The following is a 20,718-nucleotide window of genomic DNA, read 5'->3' as shown; positions in this document are numbered from 1 at the left end:
GGGCGAAGCGCCAGAATTGGCGCATCTAATGGATGCGCCACTTCTGGGGCGGCTGCGGCCTGCTATTTTTAGGCTGGGAAGAGTCCAATAACCATGGCTCTTCCCATCCTGAGAATACCAGACCCCAGCTGTCAGCTTCACCTTGGCTGGTGATCTAATTTGGGGGGACCCCACGTTTGTTTGTTTTTTTTAATTATTTATTTATAAATAATTTAAAAAAAAAAACAGCTTGGGGAGCCCTCCAAATTGATCACCAGACAAGATGAAGCTGTCAGCTGTGGTTTGCAGGCTACAGCTGTCTGCTTTACCCTAGCTGGCTAGCAAAAATAGGGGGGACCCCACGTCATTTATTTTAATTCTTTTTTTTTTTTTTGGGCTAAATACAAGGCTAAGCATCCTTTAGTGTCACATGAAAGGCACTAAAGGGCGCCAGCTTAGAATATGCAGGGGGGTGGGACGTTATATATGTTTGACATCTATCCATTCATCCATTGTAGCATTTTACGCTGTGTGCCCACAATCAGGGTTTGCAACGTTTTGGGCGCAGAGTGTTTTCCCTGCGTCCATAACGCTGCGTTGTGCAGTAGAAGCACAGTGGCAGGATTTTTAGAAATCCCGTGCCCACTGTGTTTCTTTTCTCCGCAGCATAAATCGACCTGTGGCGCAGCTTCCCGAGCCTCAGGATGTCAATTTATGCTGCAGAGATGAGTGTTCTTTGCAGGTAGAATAGGACTAAAGTCCACAGCAGCCTGAACCCAAATCGTGGGCATGGGCAGCTGCGTTCTCCCGTGGACAACACTCACATTTCTGCAGGAGGCTGACACTGGGTACTAGACGCCGTGTCGCTGGATCATGGCCACATAGCCTAAAGGCTACTTTACACGCTGCAATATCGGTCCCGATATCGCTAGCATGGGTACCCGCCCCCATCTGTTGTGCGACACGGGCAAATCGCTGCCCGTGCCGCACAACATCGCGCAGATGCGTCACACATACTTACCTGCCCGGCGACGTCGCTGTGACCGGCGAACCGCCTCCTTTCTAAGGGGGCGGTCCGTGTGGCGTCACAGTGACGTCACTGAGCGGCTGCCCAATAGAAGCGGAGGGGCGGAGATGAGTGGCCGGAACATCCCGCCCACCTCCTTCCTTCCTCATAGTGGCTGGGAGGCAGGTAAGGAGAGGTTCCTCGTTCCTGCGGCGTCACACATAGCGATGTGTGCTGCCGCAGGAGCGACGAACTACATCGTTACTGCTGCAGTAACGATAATCGAGAATGGACCCCCATGTCACCGATGAGCGATTTTGCACGTTTTTGCAACGATGCAAAATCGCTCATCGGTGTCACACGCAGCAACATCGCTAATGCGGCCGGATGTGCGTCACCAATTCCATGACCCCAACGACTCCGCATTAGCGATGTCGCAGCGTGTAAAGCCCCCTTAACAGTGAGAAATTTGTTGCTACAGCAACAGTTTTGTGAAGTACCTGTGGATTCAAAATGTTTACTATACTCCTGAATAAAATCCTTGAGGGGTCCAGTTTCCAAAATGAGGTCACTTGTGGGGGGGTTTCTGATGTATAGGTGCCCAAGGGGCCCTGCTAATGTAACATGGTGCGCGCAATTTACTTCAACTTTTCCAAAATTCAAATGGTGCTCATTCCATTCCAAGCCCTCCCATTTATCCAAACAAAGGTTTTTGGCCACATGTGGGGTATCCCTGCGCTCACAAGAAATTAGATAACAACCTGTGGGGTACACGTTTTGTTGTTGCCTCTTGAAAAAGTGAAAAATGTGTCGCTAAATCAACATTTTTGTGAAAAAAATGAAAATTTCAATATGGCAACCTAAGCTTATCAAATTCTGTGAAGTATTCGTGGATTCAAAATGCTCAATATACACCTAGATTAAAGCCTTGAGGGGTCTTATTTCCAGAATGGGGTCACTTGTGGTGGACCTCCACTGCTTAGGCACCTCAGGGGTTCTCCTAATGCAACATGGCGTCCGCTATTGATTCCAGCCAATTTTGCAGTCAAATGGCACTCCTTCTCTTCTGAGCCCTGTAGTGTGCCCAAACAGTTGATTTCCACCACATACAAGATATCAACAAACTCAGGAGAAATTGCGCAATAAATCTCATGGTGATTTTTTTCCTGTTACCCTTGTGAAAAAAAAAGCTACCTGGTTGAAGTAACAATTTTGTGGTAAAATTTTATTTTTTTATTTTCATGGCTCAACGTTATAAACTTCTGTAAAGCACCTGGGGGTTCAGGGTACTCACCAAACATCAAGATAAATTCCTTGAGGGGCCTAGTTTCCAATATGGGGTCACTTGTGGTGTTTTTTTGCTGTTTACGTACCTTAGGGGTCCTCCAAATGCGACATGGTGCCCGCAATCTTTTTCAGCCAAATTTCCTTTCCAAAATTCAAATATTGCTCCTTCCGTTCCAAGCCCTCCCATTTCTCCAAACAAAGGTTTCAGACCACAAGTGAGGTATCACCGCGCTCATAAAAAAGTGGGTAACAAACATTGGGGTCAAATTTTTGGAATTACCTCTTGAAAAAGTGAAAAAATTGATGCTAAAGCAACATTTTTGAGAAAAAAATGAAAATTTTCAATGTGACAACGTAACGTTATCAAAATCTGTGAAGTACCTGTGGATCCAAAATGCTCACTATACCCCTAGATAGAAGCCTTAAGGGGTCTAGTTTCCAAAATGGTGTCACTTGTAAGGGGTTTCTGCTGTTTAGGTACCTTAGCGGACATGTAAATGCAACATGGTGCCCGCAATCTATTTCAGCCAAATTTGCTTTCCAAAATTCAAATATTGCTCCTTCTGTTCTGAGCCCTCCCATTTGTCCAAACAAAGGTTTCTGACCACATGTGGGGTATTGGCGCGCTCATAAGAAAGTGGGTAACAAGTTTTGGGGTTCATTTTGTTGTGTTATTTCTTCTAAAAGTGAATAAATTTGGGGTAGAGCAACATTTTAGGTAAAATTTTATTTTTTGCTTTTTTTCATTCCACTTTGCTTTAGTTCCTGTGAAGCACCTGAAGGGTTAATAAACTTCTTGGATGTGGTTTTGAGTACTTTGAGGGGTGCTGTTTTGAGAATGGTGTCACTTTTAGGTATTTTCTGACACTTAGGCCTCTCAAAGTCACTTCAAATGTGATGTGGTCCCTAAAAAAATGGTTTTGTGAATTTTGTTGAAAAAATGGGAAATTGCTGATGAACTTTGACCTTTTCTAACTTCCTAACCCCAAAACATTTTGTTTCAGAAATTGCGCTAATGTAAAGTAGACATGTGGGAAATGTTATTTATTAACTGTTTTGTGTGACATAACTCTCTGGGTTAAGGGCATAAAAATTAAAAGTTTGAAAATTGCAAAATTTTCAAAATTTTCATCAAATTTCCGATTTTTTCACAAATAAAAGCAAAAAATATCGTTCTAAATTTATAACTATCATGAAGTACAATATGTCACGAAAAAAGAAATGTCAGAATCACCGGGATCCGTTGAAGCGTTCCAGAGTTATGACCTCATAAAGTGACACTGGTCAGAATTGCAAAAAATGGCCTGGTCATTAAGTACAAAACTGGCTTCGTCCTTAAGGGGTTAAACAACTATAAGGAATTGAATCAGAAGAGATTTAAGTGTTTTTTTACAACTTCACTGATAATAACTTCCAATATATCCGGTATAAATGAGTGGTAAATTGTTTCATATCATCCAAAAGAGAAACATAACTTAATTAAAAAGAAAGAAATTGTATGATATAGTCTTTCAGATAAAAATACAAAGCTAAATAGAGCGATTACTAACTGCGTTGATACTTTTGCCCAAATATAGTTTCATTGAAGTTGATGTTGGCTGGAAATGCCGCTGCTTGATCATAAGATTTCCCGAGAGGAGTTTGCCTGGCGCTAGCATATATTGATTCTTTCTTCTCCAATAATTTTTGTTGGAACAGTGTTTTTAAGGGCGCATTTATTAAGGAACCAGCCTATATAAAGCAAAAAATAGTACATTAGCTTTATTATAAAGCTACATATCCAATGAAGAAGGATACAAACAAAAGTTCAGAATGTAAGAATACAATTCAATATCAAGACAATCAAATCACAGAGAATGCCGTAAAATTAAAAAAAAAACAAAAACATACCAGATGCAAAAATGTTATGGTTTTGTTTTACCAATTCACAGCTACAGCTACTTACACTCAATGAAGGACGGGTGCTCACACCATGAATTATATCATTTTCCTTTCTGGGGTCATTGGCTTTGCCATAAGATATGGTTCGCACACCAGGATTGGGGCGTCTTGAATTAAGAAACTTCTGCACTACAGGTGGAGTGGTAGACTAAAAACAAACAAATATTTATCTAGAAGATTTAGTGAAACAGGCTATTTTAACTTTTGCACAATTTTTATTATATACTATCATTTTGTGTATACAACTTTTATGAAAATCTATATATCTCCATGGTAACAGACAACAAACAATTTCTATTATGACTGACCTGTATTGGCTTCAACGTTGGGCTATGATTCCTCCTTCCCAGGCAGCCATCTCCCTCTGTTCCAGCTCTCTCTAATATCAAACGTTATAGCCTTATATGCTGCATTGTTCCAGGTCTGTGTTAACATTTTGTCACAAGACAAACCCAACTCTGCTTAACCATTAGGCTTTCCTGCATATGTCCCAAAGTGAGTCTTCTGACCCATTTCACAAGACAAACAAAGCTCTGCTTAACTGCTGGCCTCTGCTGAATATATCCCAGAGTAAGGGGTACTTTGCATGCTGCGACATCACTAGCGATCTCGTTAGCGATATGAAATGCTAGACCGCAAGTGCGATCTTTCGAGATCGCACATAGGTCATTTTACGCATTTGCGATCTAGCATTTCACATCGCTAATGAGATCGCTAGCGATGTTGCAGCATGCAAAGTACCCCTTAGTCTTATGACAAACTCATTTCTTCTTTCTGTATACTTGCCTCTGTTGCTCCAAGGTGCACATTCACATACATGGCTTTGCTGTTCTCAGGTGTAAGAAGATGGACATACTGCCCATGTACCCCCTTGAAAACACAAGTACTGTTATGATGTGTAGTGTATTGAGACATGTGTTATTAGTGATAGATTGTATTTTGCTCAACAGTAGAGAGAGTTAGATATAATGTTTGGGAGTAACCCCAAATGGGAGTGGCTATAGTGAAGGGACAGAGACAGTTTCCTGTCAGGAGGTGAGATATGGCCTTGCATGCCACAGAAACAGTTCAGTAGGCAGAGCTGCATAATTTTGGGTGTTCCTAATGTGAGAGACCGGGACAGTGGATAGCGTGATCTTGAGCAAAGATAGAGGATTGAACGAAGGACAGAGTGATTGGCTGAAGATGGGTCTTGGGACAGGACACCTAGCAATACAGCCCCAGGATTATAACTCAGAGAATTAAAGGGCCAACCTGTTCCTTTAATGGGGAAGAAGATACGGAACAGCGGGTTATGAATAGAACTTTCACTAACTGAACCGTAGTATAGTGCTGGAGTGTGGTGAGGAAAACAAGACTAGATGAGGCAGGAACAACTAAACTTGAAAAAGTAGAGACTATGGGTGAGAATGCTCCAAGTTGCAAAGATAACATTTGTGAAGCTATCCACCCGCTATATACTGTACATAATCCCTACCAAATTACAAATACATCTAATTTCCGTAGTATAAACACAGATGATAACACATCTAATTCTGCTCACGAGGCACGTGTTTGATGCGCAAGAATGAAATTATTCCATTCTTTTTAATAAGATATGCACCTGGATCTTTGTAGACATCTGATGTCGCCTCAGCAAATGTCCATCATTTCATCCAATCGTCTATTTCATCTCTAATGTCAGATTAGATTGAATAGATAGGCAGTGTATATATAACCCCTTTAAATCTTTAAGCTCATAGTTATAATACCATACAATGTAAGCTGAGAACAACACTGTAAACCCAGAATAGCAACAAATATTAAGAGGAAATACTGTCAAAAAAAGTTTGTGAAAGTTTTCTTGAAGGCAATTAATCATTGCTATCTTAGGAGTAGGCACTTGAAGTTTGGATGGAGAGGGTTTCACCTTCTGAACCCCTCAAATCAGCCCAAGGAATGGGGTCAAAGTAGTCTTTCAAGTACCATGTACCCACTCATACAAGTGACTAGACAGTACTACAGCTCTGTAATAGTCAAGTAAAAAGACCCTGCTGCTTTACTAGAGGCCGCCATCAGTATAGGTAAGTTGTTTTGCCCATTTAGCAATGAAGGGGACACATTAATTGCTGGGGCCCCTTTTTCTGTGCTGATTTGGAGGGTTCACAAGATCAACCCTTAACTGATGAAATATTGACTGTTTATACTGTATATGAAATGATTAATGGTAATTTCTTACCCTGGTATTAATTTCAGCCAGACAGCTTGAAGCCCTCTCTCCAGTAGGGAACAGCTTTCCAGCCTAAAAGATCAAGAAAAAACTGTAGGTATAAAAAGGTCACATTTTTAAACAAAATTCCTGATATTTTGTGGTTTCACAAATATTAAGTTATCCCTTATCATTAGAAAAGGGAATAACTTACTGATCGCTGTGACTCCTTGTGATTCTGAGATTAGGGCTGAGATAAACCGGGAACCTGGAATGGAGCAGAAGTGAGAATGCTTAACCTCTGCTCCATTCATGTCTAGGGGCCTGCTGGAAACAGCAAGAATACAGCAATATTTTTGCTATATATATTTAGAAGAGAAACAGGGGAAACATTTGTCCTCAGTGGTGACTCATTTTTTATGTCACCATAAATATAGGGTAAGTGGTACAACTATGACCGGATTAGACCTTATCTTCAACTAATATAAGGGGAGGAGACATTGTTTTCCCACTATTGGGTTTGGAGTCTCGTTGAACAGAAGCTTAATAATGAGGATCTTTTATTTGCAGGTTTTTATAAAAAGATTTTTTTTTCTTATTTGATAGTATGTGTTTTTCCCTTTTCTAGATCATCTTCATAGATATTTTCAGCTATATTCACTTTGACTTTTCATCAATTGGTCAATTATTCTTTCTTCGATTTTTCTTGTATTTGATCACACTTCCTTGAAAGGGTTCAAGCATCTTGATTCATCCACCCCATTCACAATTAGATTCTTGAAATTCAAGCATCTTGACTCTCTCATTCCCTTTATAATTGGATTCCCTATTGATGTTGGATTATATTGGAGTCCCTCATCTCAAAGGACTGGAATGTGTATATTGTACATAACCAATGTCTTCTATATTCTGGCACCCAGCAATAAATATATATATATATATATATATATATATATATATATATATATATATATATATATATATATATATGAAAAACTTACAGTCTATGCCTCTCACATTTGCCATAACTTTTTAATCAGGGGGATATGTCAGCTTCTGGTGAGTTAATTTTTTGTGATGCGAAAATAATTTTCAATGTATTTTATTTATTTGTTTACTAGTTTATTGTTTATTATGTGCCATTTTAGCTGGTGTTACTTCTGGTGTGCTGCTTCAGTTGTGTATTCAATGTTTAACTTACGATATTGGCTACTTTAGCCATGTGGCTTAAGGCCATTTTACACACAACAATATCGTTAGCGATCTCGTTAGCTATGTGACACGCCCAGATCGTTGCTACGATTTGCCGAGATTGCGCATAGGTTGTTTTGTAGCGGTCACACGTACCCATCTCACAAACGACGCTACATCGTTCAGCGATATATTGTTTGACAAGGGCGGTCGTGTAGACACTGTCACACAGCATTCCTAGCAACGATTCTGGCAACGACAGAGGCATATAATTGTCCATAGCATACACCCTGGCGTGACATCAATCAGAGCGGAGGAGGCGTGGAGCATTGCTCGTAACGACACGCCTGCGTCGCTGATGACGGACGCACTAACGATGTTGTTCATTGTTGGCAGGGTGTCAAACATAGCAATAAGTCTGCTGCGTTTGAAATGGCGAACAATATTTTGAAACTGAACGACATGTCAATGATCAACGATTTTCGCTATTTTTACGATCGTTCGGAGTCGCTCGTAGGTGTCACACGCAACGACGTCGCTAACGATGACGGAAGTGAGTCACGAAAACCATGACCCCGACGACATATCGTCAGATAAATCGTAGCGTGTAACGGGATCTTTATTTGTATATGTGTGCCATTGCTTGGTTGCAGTTGTCTGTCGATTGTAATAATGAGACACAAGTGATCTCCTCACAGTTCTGCCTCAGGTGTTGGGGTCTATTGTGACATACATGCAATCCTTAATGTACGTCATCTGTTTTGCTATTCACTTCCCTTTAATGATATAATTTCTGGCGGTGCGGTCTACCACGACACACACGCCATTAATGTCCTAATTCATCTCCTTTTTACTATTCGTCAGGCCTGGTGAAATCACTTCCAGTCGTGTGGCCCACTGTGGCACGTATGCTATCACCAATTTTGTGGCTATTGATACTAGAGTTTCCAATTGTCTATTTTTGGATCTCATTATCATTTCAGTTATGTATGCATTCATTTACACAAGTCTGCATACTATATTATTAATTAGGCATTGCTATTTAAATCTCCCATGGTGCACCATTACTTTACCTCTGAGGAAGTCATTGATGTTGGTGTAACATGAGAGACTTTTTCACTCTCCCTCCATTTCACCTTGGGTCTTTACCATTTTGGTTTGAGTACTCATTTATTTCTTTCTCATATTATTTTTCTTATTTCCCTTGCTCATCTTCATTGTGATCTATTGATACCTTGCAGTCACGCCACACTATTTTCTATATGACCATGTACTATTGACCTGTTATTTGTGACAATGTGGAGTGGCATGGGGTGGTAGTTGTGGGCGAGGGATTGATTTTGATTGCCCCGGCACGCTACATAAAATTCTTGGCCCTGACTAGGTGTATGGACTTTGTCGCTGTGGGCTGGGAACCCATGTAGACTGCATGTTACCATTGGTGTCAGCTGGCCAGAAGCGAATGATGACTCACACACAAGGAGACCAACTGTTCACTTTAAACCACAACTCCTCTAGATGGTTCATTGCCGTTCAGAAGTTATGCTCCAGATAGTGGGCACATATCTTGCAGTTGTTCCATTTTCCCTTTGCATTAACATACACAGTTTATCTTCCCTCTGGGTTGTGTCCAATCTAACGGGGCTGGTGAGTCCCAGTGCAACCCTGTCCAGCATTACAGTGTACAACGTGACAGTCACCTTCCCTTCCTGCAGTCACAAATCCAGTCTCCTCAGGCGTCCAATTATTACAACAGAAAATCTTTACACACATGGACATCTAGAGGTACACCACTCAGTTGGTGGACTTCGTCACATGCCAGTAGAGTACCCAGTACATTGAAGCTTAAGGATACTGGCCACTAGAGTCCTGCAGCAGTCACTTCAGCTTTTTGATGACTCCGCTGGCTGAAACTCTGCAGACCATCCACCTGGCCCTGTTCCTACTCAGGCAGGCTGATTTGCAAGGGGCTGAGGTAGAAGACAGACACCTATGGGCTGCAGATGCAAACACAGAGCTTTAAGTAGGGGACTGCATGGAAGGCAAAGCGAAGGAACTGAAGGCACTCTCAGCTATCTAATCTAAAACCTCCTCTACTAGTTCTGGCTTCACCATTTGTGCAGTGGTACTTGGGCCAACAAAATCATGTGCCTGCGTGCACCAGAAGATGGTGTTTCATTTGGGCACATAGCAGGCACACATCAATCACGTCCTATCCCTGCAGCAGCTACACCACCACCAGTAGCACCCCAGTCATGTTCACATCCTTTATTTGATGGTCTCCTCATTCTTTGTATCCCAAAATGTGTACGGTAACCCCGTGCCAGCAGCCAAGCTGCTCGGATCCGGATTCTCAGTGGCTCGAGAGTCTCCGGAACCAGGAGTCGTGCGGCCGCTCAAATGAAGAGGGATATTTACAGGGGATTATAGAGTTTGTGATGCCACCCGTGGTGTGTGGTAATTTGGAGTACCACTTCTGCAGTTAGGAGTACCCGGGGGTGATGGAATGGGGCAGCCAGGTGTTGTGACCCTTCACGGGTAGGGGGAATACCCCGGGACTCGGTGATGGGGAGAGGGGAGTGCCGTTGGATGCGAAGGGGGTCACTCTTGTACTCACTCAGTCCATTAAGCTGACACCGACAACTGGATAAACCAAAGTTCTGTATGCCGCTGAGGGGAGCTTAGTTCGGGTCCCATCCCCAATGGTGCTGCCTGGTGATCCATGACCTGCCTCCTGGCACTAAAGGGGGCTTTACACGTAGCGATATCGCTAGTGAAATCACCCACGCCCAATGTTTGTGGCTTTTTGGAAAATCGCTGCCCGTGGCACACAAAATCGTTCGGAGCCATCACACGGACTTGCCTGCCTAGTGACATCGCTGGTGCTGGCAAACCACCTACTTTCTATGGGGGCGGTTCGTGCGGCGTCACAGCGGCGTCACTAAGCGGCCACCCAATAGAAGCGGAGGGGCGGCGATGAGCGGCCATAACATGCCGCCCACCTCCTTCCTTCCTCATTGCCGGCGGCACAGGTAAGATGCAGTTCGTTGTTCCCGAGGTGTCACACGTACCAATGTGTGCTGCCTCGGAAAACGACGAACAACCTGCATCCTCAACAATCAATGATTTTATGAAAATGAACGATATGTCAACGATCAACGATAAGATGAGTATTTTTGATCATTAATAGAGATGAGCGAACCGGTCGCAGTTCGGCTCGAGCTCGGTTCGACAAACAAGGTCTGGTTCTAGTTAGGTTCGGCGAAAAACACGAACCCATAGGAAACAATGGGAGGTAATCACAAACACATAAAAACACCTAGAAAACACCCTCAAAGGTGTCCAAAAGGTGACAACTCACAACACAACACAAACACATGGGAAAGTGATAACAAGGACATATACTCATGCGAAAACAAAAGAGCTGGACAAGGAAAAAGAGGAGGAGACACAGGTATAGGCATGTCATGCCCTTCTAAAATGATGTACAACACTGCAAGGTGACTCAAAGCGGGGTCTCCCTTTTTTCCAAAAATTGGGCCACACAGACACCCCTTCAGTGGCAGCACTTGTGCCCCAGTCGTACACTTCACAGTTAGATTTGCATCAAGCAAATTCAAAAATACGCCATCCTTAACCGTCCCCAGGATGACACCGGGGTAGGTAGCAAAGTCTTTGCTGAAACATGACTTGTTCATCTTGGCTCCTTTTTAAAAACACAGCAAGGGTTACTCCAAGCGGAGTCTCCCTTTTTTCCAAAAATTGGGCCACACAGACACTCCTTCAGTGGCAGCACTTTTGCCCCAGTTGTACACTTCACAGGTAGATTTGCATCAAGCACATTCAAAAATACGCCATTCTTAACCATCCCCAGGATGACACCGTGGTAGGTAGCAAAGTCTTTGCTAATCCATGACTTGTTCATCTTGGCTCCTTTTTAAAAACACAGCAAGCAAGGGTTACTCCAAGCGGAGTCTCCCTTTTTTCCAAAAATTGGGCCACACAGACACCCCTTCAGTGGCAGCACTTGTGCCCCAGTCGAACACTTCACAGTTAGATTTGCATCAAGCACATTCAAAAATACGCCATTCTTAACCATCCCCAGGTTGACACCGGGGTAGGTAGCAAAGTCTTTCCTAACCCATGACTTGTTCATCTTGGCTCCTTTTTAAAAACACAGCAAGGGTTACTCCAAGCGGAGTCTCCCTTTTTTCCAAAAATTGGGCCACACAGACACCCCTTCAGTGGCAGCACTTGTGACCCAGTTGTACACTTCACAGGTAGATTTGCATGAAGCACATTCAAAAATACGCCATTCTTAACCGTCCCCAGGATGACACGGGGGTAGGAAGCAAAGTCTTTGCTGAACCATGACTTGTTCATCTTGGCTCCTTTTTAAAAACACAGCAAGCAAAGGTTACTCCAAGCAGAGTCTCCCTTTTTTCCAAAAATTGGGCCACACAGACACCCCTTCAGTGGCAGCACTTGTGCCCCAGTTGTACACTTCACAGTTAGATTTGCATCAAGCACATTCAAAAATACGCCATCCTTAACCGTCCCCAGGATGACACCGGGGTAGGTAGCAAAGTTTTGCTGAACCATGACTTGTTCATCTTGGCTCCTTTTTAAAAACACAGTAAGAGTTACTCCAAGCGGAGTCTCCCTTTTTTCCAAAAATTGGGCCACACAGACACCCCTTCAGTTTCAGCACTTGTGCCCCAGTTGTACACTTCACAGGCAGATTTGCATCAAGCATATTCAAAAATACGCCATCCTTAACCATCCCCAGGATGACACCGGGGTAGGAAGCAAAGTCTTTGCTGAACCATGACTTGTTCATCTTGGCTCCTTTTTAAAAACACAGCAAGCAAAGGTTACTCCAAGCAGAGTCTCCCTTTTTTCCAAAAATTGGGCCACACAGACACCCCTTCAGTGGCAGCACTTGTGACCCAGTTGTACACTTCACAGGTAGATTTGCATGAAGCACATTCAAAAATACGCCATTCTTAACCGTCCCCAGGATGACACCGGGGTAGGAAGCAAAGTCTTTGCTGAACCATGACTTGTTCATCTTGGCTCCTTTTTAAAAACACAGCAAGCAAAGGTTACTCCAAGCAGAGTCTCCCTTTTTTCCAAAAATTGGGCCACACAGACACCCCTTCAGTGGCAGCACTTGTGCCCCAGTTGTACACTTCACAGTTAGATTTGCATCAAGCACATTCAAAAATACGCCATCCTTAACCGTCCCCAGGATGACACCGGGGTAGGTAGCAAAGTTTTGCTGAACCATGACTTGTTCATCTTGGCTCCTTTTTAAAAACACAGTAAGAGTTACTCCAAGCGGAGTCTCCCTTTTTTCCAAAAATTGGGCCACACAGACACCCCTTCAGTTTCAGCACTTGTGCCCCAGTTGTACACTTCACAGGCAGATTTGCATCAAGCATATTCAAAAATACGCCATCCTTAACCATCCCCAGGATGACACCGGGGTAGGTAGCAAAGTCTTTACTGAACCATGACTTGTTCTTCTTGGCTCCTTTTTAAAAACACAGCAAGGGTTACTCCAAGCGGAGTCTCCCTTTTTTCCAAAAATTGGGCCACACAGACACCCCTTCAGTGGTAGCACTTGTGCCCCAGTCGTACACTTCACAGTTAGATTTGTATCAAGCACATTCAAAAATACGCCATCCTTAACCGTCCCAAGGATGACACCGGGGTAGGTAGCAAAGTCTTTGCTGAAACATGACTTGTTCATCTTGGCTCCTTTTTAAAAACACAGTAAGAGTTACTCCAAGCGAAGTCTCCCTTTTTTCCAAAAATTGGGCCACACAGACACCTCTTCAGTGGCAGCACTTGTGCCCCAGTTGTACACTTCACAGGTAGAATTGCATCAAGCATATTCAAAAATACGCCATCCTTAACCGTCCCCAGGATGACACCGGGGTAGGTAGCAAAGTCTTTGCTGAACCATGACTTATTCATCTTGGCTCCTTTTTAAAAACACAGCAAGGTTTACTCCAAGTGGAGTCTCCCTTTTTTCCAAAAATTGGGCCACACAGACACCCCTTCAGTGGCAGCACTTGTGCCCCAGTCGTACACTTCACAGTTAGATTTGCATCAAGCACATTCAAAAATACGTCATCCTTAACCGTCCCCAGGATGACACCGGGGTAGGTAGCAAAGTCTTTGCTGAACCATGACTTGTTCATCTTGGCTCCTTTTTAAAAACACAGCAAGCTAGGGTTCCTCCAAGCGGAGTCTACCTTTTTTCCAAAAATTGGGCCACACAGACACCCCTTCAGTGGCAGCACTTGTGCCCCAGTTGTACACTTCACAGGTAGATTTGCATCAAGCACATTCAGAAATACGCCATCCTTAACTGTCCCCAGGATGACACCGGGGTAGGTAGCAAAGTCTTTGCTGAAACATGACTTGTTCATCTTGGCTCCTTTTTAAAAACACCGCAAGCAAGGGTACCTCCAAGCAGAGTCTCCTTTTTTCCAAAAATTGGGCCACACAGACACCCCTTCAGTGGCAGCACTTGTGCCCTTGTTGTACACTTCACAGGTAGATTTGCATCAAGCACATTCAAAAATACGCCATCCTTAACCGTTCCCAGGATGACACCGGGGTAGGTAGCAAAGTATTTGCTGAACCATCACTTGTTCATCTTGGCTCCTTTTTAAAAACACAGCAAGCAAGGGTTACTCCAAGCGGAGTCTCCCTTTTTTCCAAAAATTGGGCCACACAGACATTCCATCAGTGGCAGCACTTGTGCCCTAGTTGCAAACAGGATGTTTTGATTTGCATCAAGCACATTCCAAATCCACAAGCATTTACTCTCCCCAGGATGACACAGGGGTAGTAAATTCCTTGTGGATCCATGACTTGTTCATTTTGATGAACATTAGTCTGTCCACATTGTCACAGGACAGACGCGTGCGCTTATCTGTCAGCACACACCCAGCAGCACTGAAGACACGTTCAGAGACAACGCTGGCAGCTGGACATGACAAGATCTCCAAGGCGTAAGTGAAGAGCTCTGGCCATTTTTCAAGATTTGAAGCCCAAAATGAGCAAGGCTCCATTTGCAAAGTCATGGCATCGATGTTCATTTGGAGATACTCCTGTATCATCCTCTCCAGTCGTTGACTATGCGCCAAACTTATTGTCTCTGGTGGCCTTGCAAAGGATGGTCTAAAAAAATTATGAAAAGATTCAATAAAATTGCTGTTACCAGCACCAGATACGGTGCTGCTGGTACGGGTAGACTGTTGAAGATGACGAGACCGTCCCATGTTTCTCAAGTTACAACTGGGAAATTCACTCCGTGCACTACGGTTGTTTTGGTGGAAAAGCCGAGTTAAGATCGAGTAACAGCTTCTGCTGATACTCCTGCATACGTGCGTCCCTTTCTATGGCTGGAATTATGTCACAAAATTTGGACTTGTACCGGGGATCTAATAGTGTGGCAAGCCAGTAGTCATCTGTAACAGTGTGTCCCTCCCCCGCCTGTGCTCATGTTTTAATAGTCTGTCTCTCCTTGGTTGTAACATTATATCCCCCCAGCCTGTATCATATTGCAATCAGGCTTCAGCAGTAACTATTGTCCTTGATTTGGTGGGGTTTGCATATATATTGTTCTCCTCTGCTGGGGGATTGTTTGTTCTTCTCAGTTTGGAACTTCTCCAACCACAACTTGGTAAACAGAACAGAGCCAGGAGTCTAAAGTCCATTCATGAATCAGATGTCTAGAAGGAGGTGTGCCCACCTAAGGGGCTGATCCCAAGAGAGAAGAACAATGAGACCCATGTTAGGTTAGTTGGATATCGGCTGGAGAAGGATGAGGACCTATGGCTGAGGCTGGATCATAGAGAATGTGTATGGACTGTTGCAGACTGGAGATCAGTGGCCACGTGGGATTGTGTTTTATTGTTCCCCCTGTTGGACTCAAGGAACTCTTATAAGGACCATTGCCCTATTTTCCCTGGCATCGGAATACCAGGCGGTGCCCCTGGATCTTTTTCCTTTGTGTGGACTCTAAAGAACCATTTTATTATTGGATGTTTTATGCTCCCTGTCTCATTAAATCTTCTTGGATTGTTCATTGGTCTGGTGTCCCTTACTGCTCTATCGCATACCCCGTCACATCATCATCACTTCTAATTTTGACAATACGAGGGTCATGTTGGAGGTAGTGCAGCAAGAAGACGCTCATGTGTCTTGCACAGCCATGCGCACCAAGTCCACGCTGTGTTTGTGGCATAGAGGTGCTAACCGTTCTTTCTTCCTCTGACATCCCCCCCCAACCTCTTTCAACTGAAATTTGACCAAGGTCTCCCTCATCCGCTGAGTCTTCCATGTCCATGGACAGTTTGTCCTCCATTTCTTCATGTTCTCCTGCACCTTCCTCAACATTTCGCCTGCTACCATGTGCCCTTGTTAATCCCTGTCCCCCATGGTCCCATGCCTGCCTGGAAAGGCAGCATTTCGGTAGCCAAGATCTTACAGAGGGATAAAGTCAACCTCTTAGCTTTGTCATGGGTCGCAGGAAATGGCCTTTTATTTGTCCACATCTGAGGGACAGAGATCTGGCTGCTGTGTGTAGACAGTGGTGAGTAGGGTGTCCCTGGAAAAATGCAGGTTTGTAAGGAAAGTGTAGGTGTAGACATGATGTTGCCTTAATCCAACGTTGATGCTATCGATGTCTGAGAGAGCTGTACACACGCACTTGTTTCCCATTCCAAACCAACTGACGACCTACCAAGCAAACTGCCTGTTGCGGTTACAGTGGTGGAAGTTGTCCGTGGAAAACCAGGTGTGACAGCTGTCCCCACAGTCTTAGAAGATGATGAGCGCACGGATGCACTGGAAGGGGCAGGTGGTGGATGGTCCGCTCCGCTAGGCCGCATTGCAGCACAGTGAGCTTCCCACTGGGACATATGATATTTATTCATGTGACGATTCATGGAAGAAGTTGTCAAACTGCTGAGGTTTTTGCCTCTACTAACAGATTCCCGACAAATTTTACAGATCACATGATTTGGGCGATGCTTTGCAAGGTCAAAAAAGGACCAGGCTAGGCAAGGCTTAGAGGACATGCGACCTGCAGTTGTAGACGTGCTACCAGTACTCCTCCTCTGTCCAGGAAGGCGCAAGGTAACTTCGTCGTCAGTAGCATCCTCCTCCACCATCTCTGTTGACCTCCTCGAGTGCCTGACTGTGGGTTGACAGTAGGTGGGATCTGGAACTTCCTCATCAAGCATTGTGTTTGCACTCCCCTCACCCTCAGACCGAGCCTCTTCCTGCCCTGAACGAATATTTAAGTTGTCATCCCAATCTGGTATCTGCGTCTCATCGTCATCAGTATGTTCCTCATTGTCTCTTACAACAGGTGTTACAGAGGACTGGTGTTTTTTGGATGCGGTAGTTGAGGTGGCGGAGAGGGCACTTGTTGGACCACTTGAGATCCAGTCAAGCATTTTCTTTTTTTAGCCATCATCCAACTTTGTTTCAGTAGTTTGTGTCCGTAAAAAAGAGAGCACATCTGATTGTCCACGGAAAGTAGTAGACATCTTACTTTTGCTGGAAGATGGCCTATCTTCAGCAGATGTTAATGGAGCTTTGCCACCTTCCCCACGGACAAACCCTTTTTTCCCTTTTCCAACACGCCTGTTCCCCTTTCCACCAGCATCTGTCATTTTGCCACTCATTTTGATTGCGACAAGATTGTGCACGTAAAATGTGGTAGTAAAAATTGAGAGGTGGTGTAGATTGCAGCGGTGGTCTACCTTTATTGACAGCAGAATAGACAACAATAACTATCCCGGACAATGCAACTACGGCCCTTAAACTGGCAGCACAGTTTGCTATTCTAATAGCTTAGTAAAAATGAGCTTGAGTGCGCAATGCAGATGTGCTGCAAATAGATTTGCACCAGTGGGACACTAATGAAGTCCAACAGCCACTTTTAGGATAGCCACTAAGTTTCCTCAGTGTTTGCTATTATAATGGCTTAGTAACAATGAGCTTGAGTGTGCAATGCAGAGGTGCTGCAAATAGCTTTGCACCAGTGGGACACTAATGAAGTCCAACAGCCACTTTTAGGATGCCACTAAGTTTCCTCAGTGTTTGCTATTATAATGGCTTAGTAACAATGAGCTTGCGTGTGCAATGCAGAGGTGCTGCAAATAGCTTTGCACCAGTGGGACACTAATGAAGTCCAACAGCCACTTTTAGGATGCCACTAAGTTTCCTCAGTGTTTGCTATTATAATGGCTTAGTAACAATGAGCTTGAGTGTGCAATGCAGAGGTGCTACAAATAGCTTTGCACCAGTGGGACACTAATGAAGTCCAACAGCCACTTTTAGGATAGCCACTAAGTTTTCTCAGTGTTTGCTATTATAATGGCTTAATAACAATGAGCTTGAGCGTGCAATGCAGAGGTGCTGCAAATACCTTTGCACCAGTGGGACACTAATGAAGTCCAACAGCCACTTTTAGGATAGCCACTAAGTTTCCTCAGTGTTTGCTATTATAATGGCTTAGTAACAATGAGCTTGAGTGTGCAATGCAGAGGTGCTGCAAATAGCTTTGCACCAGTGGGACAATAATGAAGTCCAACAGCCACTTTTAGGATGCCACTAAGTTTGCTATCATAATGGCTTAGTAACAATGAGCTTGAGTGTGCAATGCAGAGGTGCTGCAAATAGCTTTGCACCAGTGGGACACTAATGAAGTCCAACAGCCACTTTTAGGATGCCACTAAGTTTCCTCAGTGTTTGCTATTATAATGGCTTAGTAACAATGAGCTTGAGTGTGCAATGCAGAGGTGATGCAAATAGCTTTGCACCAGTGGGACACTAATGAAGTCCAACAGCCACTTTTAGGATAGCCACTAAGTTTCCTCAGTGTTTGCTATTATAATGGCTTAATAACAATGAGCTTGAGCGTGCAATGCAGAGGTGCTGCAAATACCTTTGCACCAGTGGGACACTAATGAAGTCCAACAGCCACTTTTAGGATAGCCACTAAGTTTCCTCAGTGTTTGCTATTATAATGGCTTAGTAACAATGAGCTTGAGTGTGCAATGCAGAGGTGCTGCAAATAGCTTTGCACCAGTGGGACACTAATGAAGTCCAACAGCCACTTTTAGGATGCCACTAAGTTTGCTATCATAATGGCTTAGTAACAATGAGCTTGAGTGTGCAATGCAGAGGTGCTGCAAATAGCTTTGGACCAGTGGGACACTAATGAAGTCCAACAGCCACTTTTAGGATAGCCACTAAGTTTCCTCAGTGTTTGCTATTATAATGGCTTAGTAACAATGAGCTTGAGTGTGCAATGCAGAGGTGCTGCAAATAGCTTTGCACTAGTGGGACACTAATGAAGTCCAACAGCCATTTTTAGGATAGCCACTAAGTTTCCTCAGTGTTTGCTATTATAATGGCTTAGTAACAATGAGCTTGAGTGTGCAATGCAGAGGTGCTGCAAATAGCTTTGCACCAGTGGGACACTAATGAAGTCCAACAGCCACTTTTAGGATGCCACTAAGTTTCCTCAGTGTTTGCTATTATAATGGCTTAGTAACAATGAGCTTGAGTGTGCAATGCAGAGGTGCTGCAAATAGCTTTGCACCAGTGGGACACTAATGAAGTCCAACAGCAACTTTTAGGATGCCACTAAGTTTCCTCAGTGTTTGCTATTATAATGGCTTAGTAACAATGAGCTTGAGTGTGCAATGCAGAGGTGCTGGAAATAGCTTTGAACCAGTGGGACACTAATGAAGTCCAACAGCCACTTTTAGGATGCCACTAAGTTTCCTCAGTGTTTGCTATTATAATGGCTTAGTAACAATGAGCTTGAGTGTGCAATGCAGAGGTGCTGCAAATAGCTTTGCACCAGTGGGACACTAATGAAGTCCAACAGCCACTTTTAGGATGCCACTAAGTTTCCTCAGTGTTTGCTATTATAATGGCTTAGTAACAATGAGCTTGAGTGTGCAATGCAGAGGTGCTGCAAATAGCTTTGCACCAGTGGGACACTAATGAAGTCCAACAGCCACTTTTAGGATGCCACTAACTGGCAGCACTCTGCAATTAAAATGGCTTTGCTAAAAAGGGCAGGAGGGTACAGTGGCAGGGTTGTGGGTCAGTGTACAGGAAAGCAAGCCTCACTTTCTATCCCTCCTAATGGTGAAATGCAGCGAGGAAGTCCATGAGTTTAGCTACACAGACGCTGTTATCTGTCGCTGTTAAAAACTGTTTCCACGGACCTGTCACCTATGGCTCTGAGCCTACTGTAATTAGCCCTTACAAGGGCTGAAAGAAACTTCTATCCCTATTCTGTATAGCGCTGTGTCTAGAGCGTACACAACAGGATCGGCGACAGGAGCTGCGCCAGCAGTGAGTTACACTCAGACGCAGAAGGCAGATAATGGCGTCCAGACGGGCAGATACCCGTTTTTATAATGCAGGGACATGTGACATGGACAGCCTATGACACATGCCCTTGCTTGTCTGGCAAAAAGTCCACTTAGCTGTGTGTGTTTGGGATTGGCTGACATGCTGGCCCGCCCCACTACACGCGCACTTAGGGAAGGAAGACAAGAAAAAAAAAAATGGCGATTGCCATTATCCCAGCAGCAGTGATCTGAACGCGCTATTCCCGCACACTATACACTGAAATTTCATAATAGTGTGAGTCACAGAGTGACTTACACTATTACAGCAAAAAGCCAGCTTCTAATTAGCTTGGCTTTTTGCTGCTAGAACCGTTCTCGAACGTAACTCGAGCTATCGAGCTTTTAGCAAAAAGCTTGAGTTCTAGTTCGATCTAGAACACCCCCCAAAATCACTCGAACCGCGAACTGGAGAACCACGAACCACAAACCGTGCTCAACTCTAATCGTTAACGGACGTTCGTTGGTGTCACACACAACGTCGCTAACGATGCCGGATGTGCGTCACGGAATCCATGACCCCGGCGATATATCGTTAGATACGTTGTTGCGTGTAACGGGGCTTTAAGTTTACTTCTCTGTTGGTCCCAGTAGTAGGGAACTTGCCGCGTTCCGCTCCCCACTATGGCTAAGTGTGGGAGCTTGCTCTCAGGGTTCACGCTTGG

The 20,718-nt window shown here is 44.1% G+C and overlaps 1 protein-coding gene across 1 annotated transcript in view; it reads right to left on the bottom strand.

Annotated features, from left to right (window-relative positions):
- Nucleotides 1–20,718, bottom strand: part of EFHB (EF-hand domain family member B) — a 108,332-nt gene that overhangs the window by 57,929 nt on the left and 29,685 nt on the right. The window contains exons 2-4 of the mRNA XM_075316665.1: nucleotides 6,432–6,494; nucleotides 4,218–4,361; nucleotides 3,823–4,003 (exon numbers count right to left, since the gene is read on the bottom strand). Coding sequence (XP_075172780.1) covers nucleotides 3,823–4,003; nucleotides 4,218–4,361; nucleotides 6,432–6,494 — 388 coding nt within the window. The remainder of the gene's footprint in view (nucleotides 1–3,822; nucleotides 4,004–4,217; nucleotides 4,362–6,431; nucleotides 6,495–20,718) is intronic.

Source organism: Anomaloglossus baeobatrachus, chromosome 6, assembly GCF_048569485.1.
Source record: "Anomaloglossus baeobatrachus isolate aAnoBae1 chromosome 6, aAnoBae1.hap1, whole genome shotgun sequence".
In the NCBI taxonomy this organism is placed as follows: domain Eukaryota; kingdom Metazoa; phylum Chordata; class Amphibia; order Anura; family Aromobatidae; genus Anomaloglossus; species Anomaloglossus baeobatrachus.
This window is presented reverse-complemented; position numbering and strand designations above follow the sequence as displayed.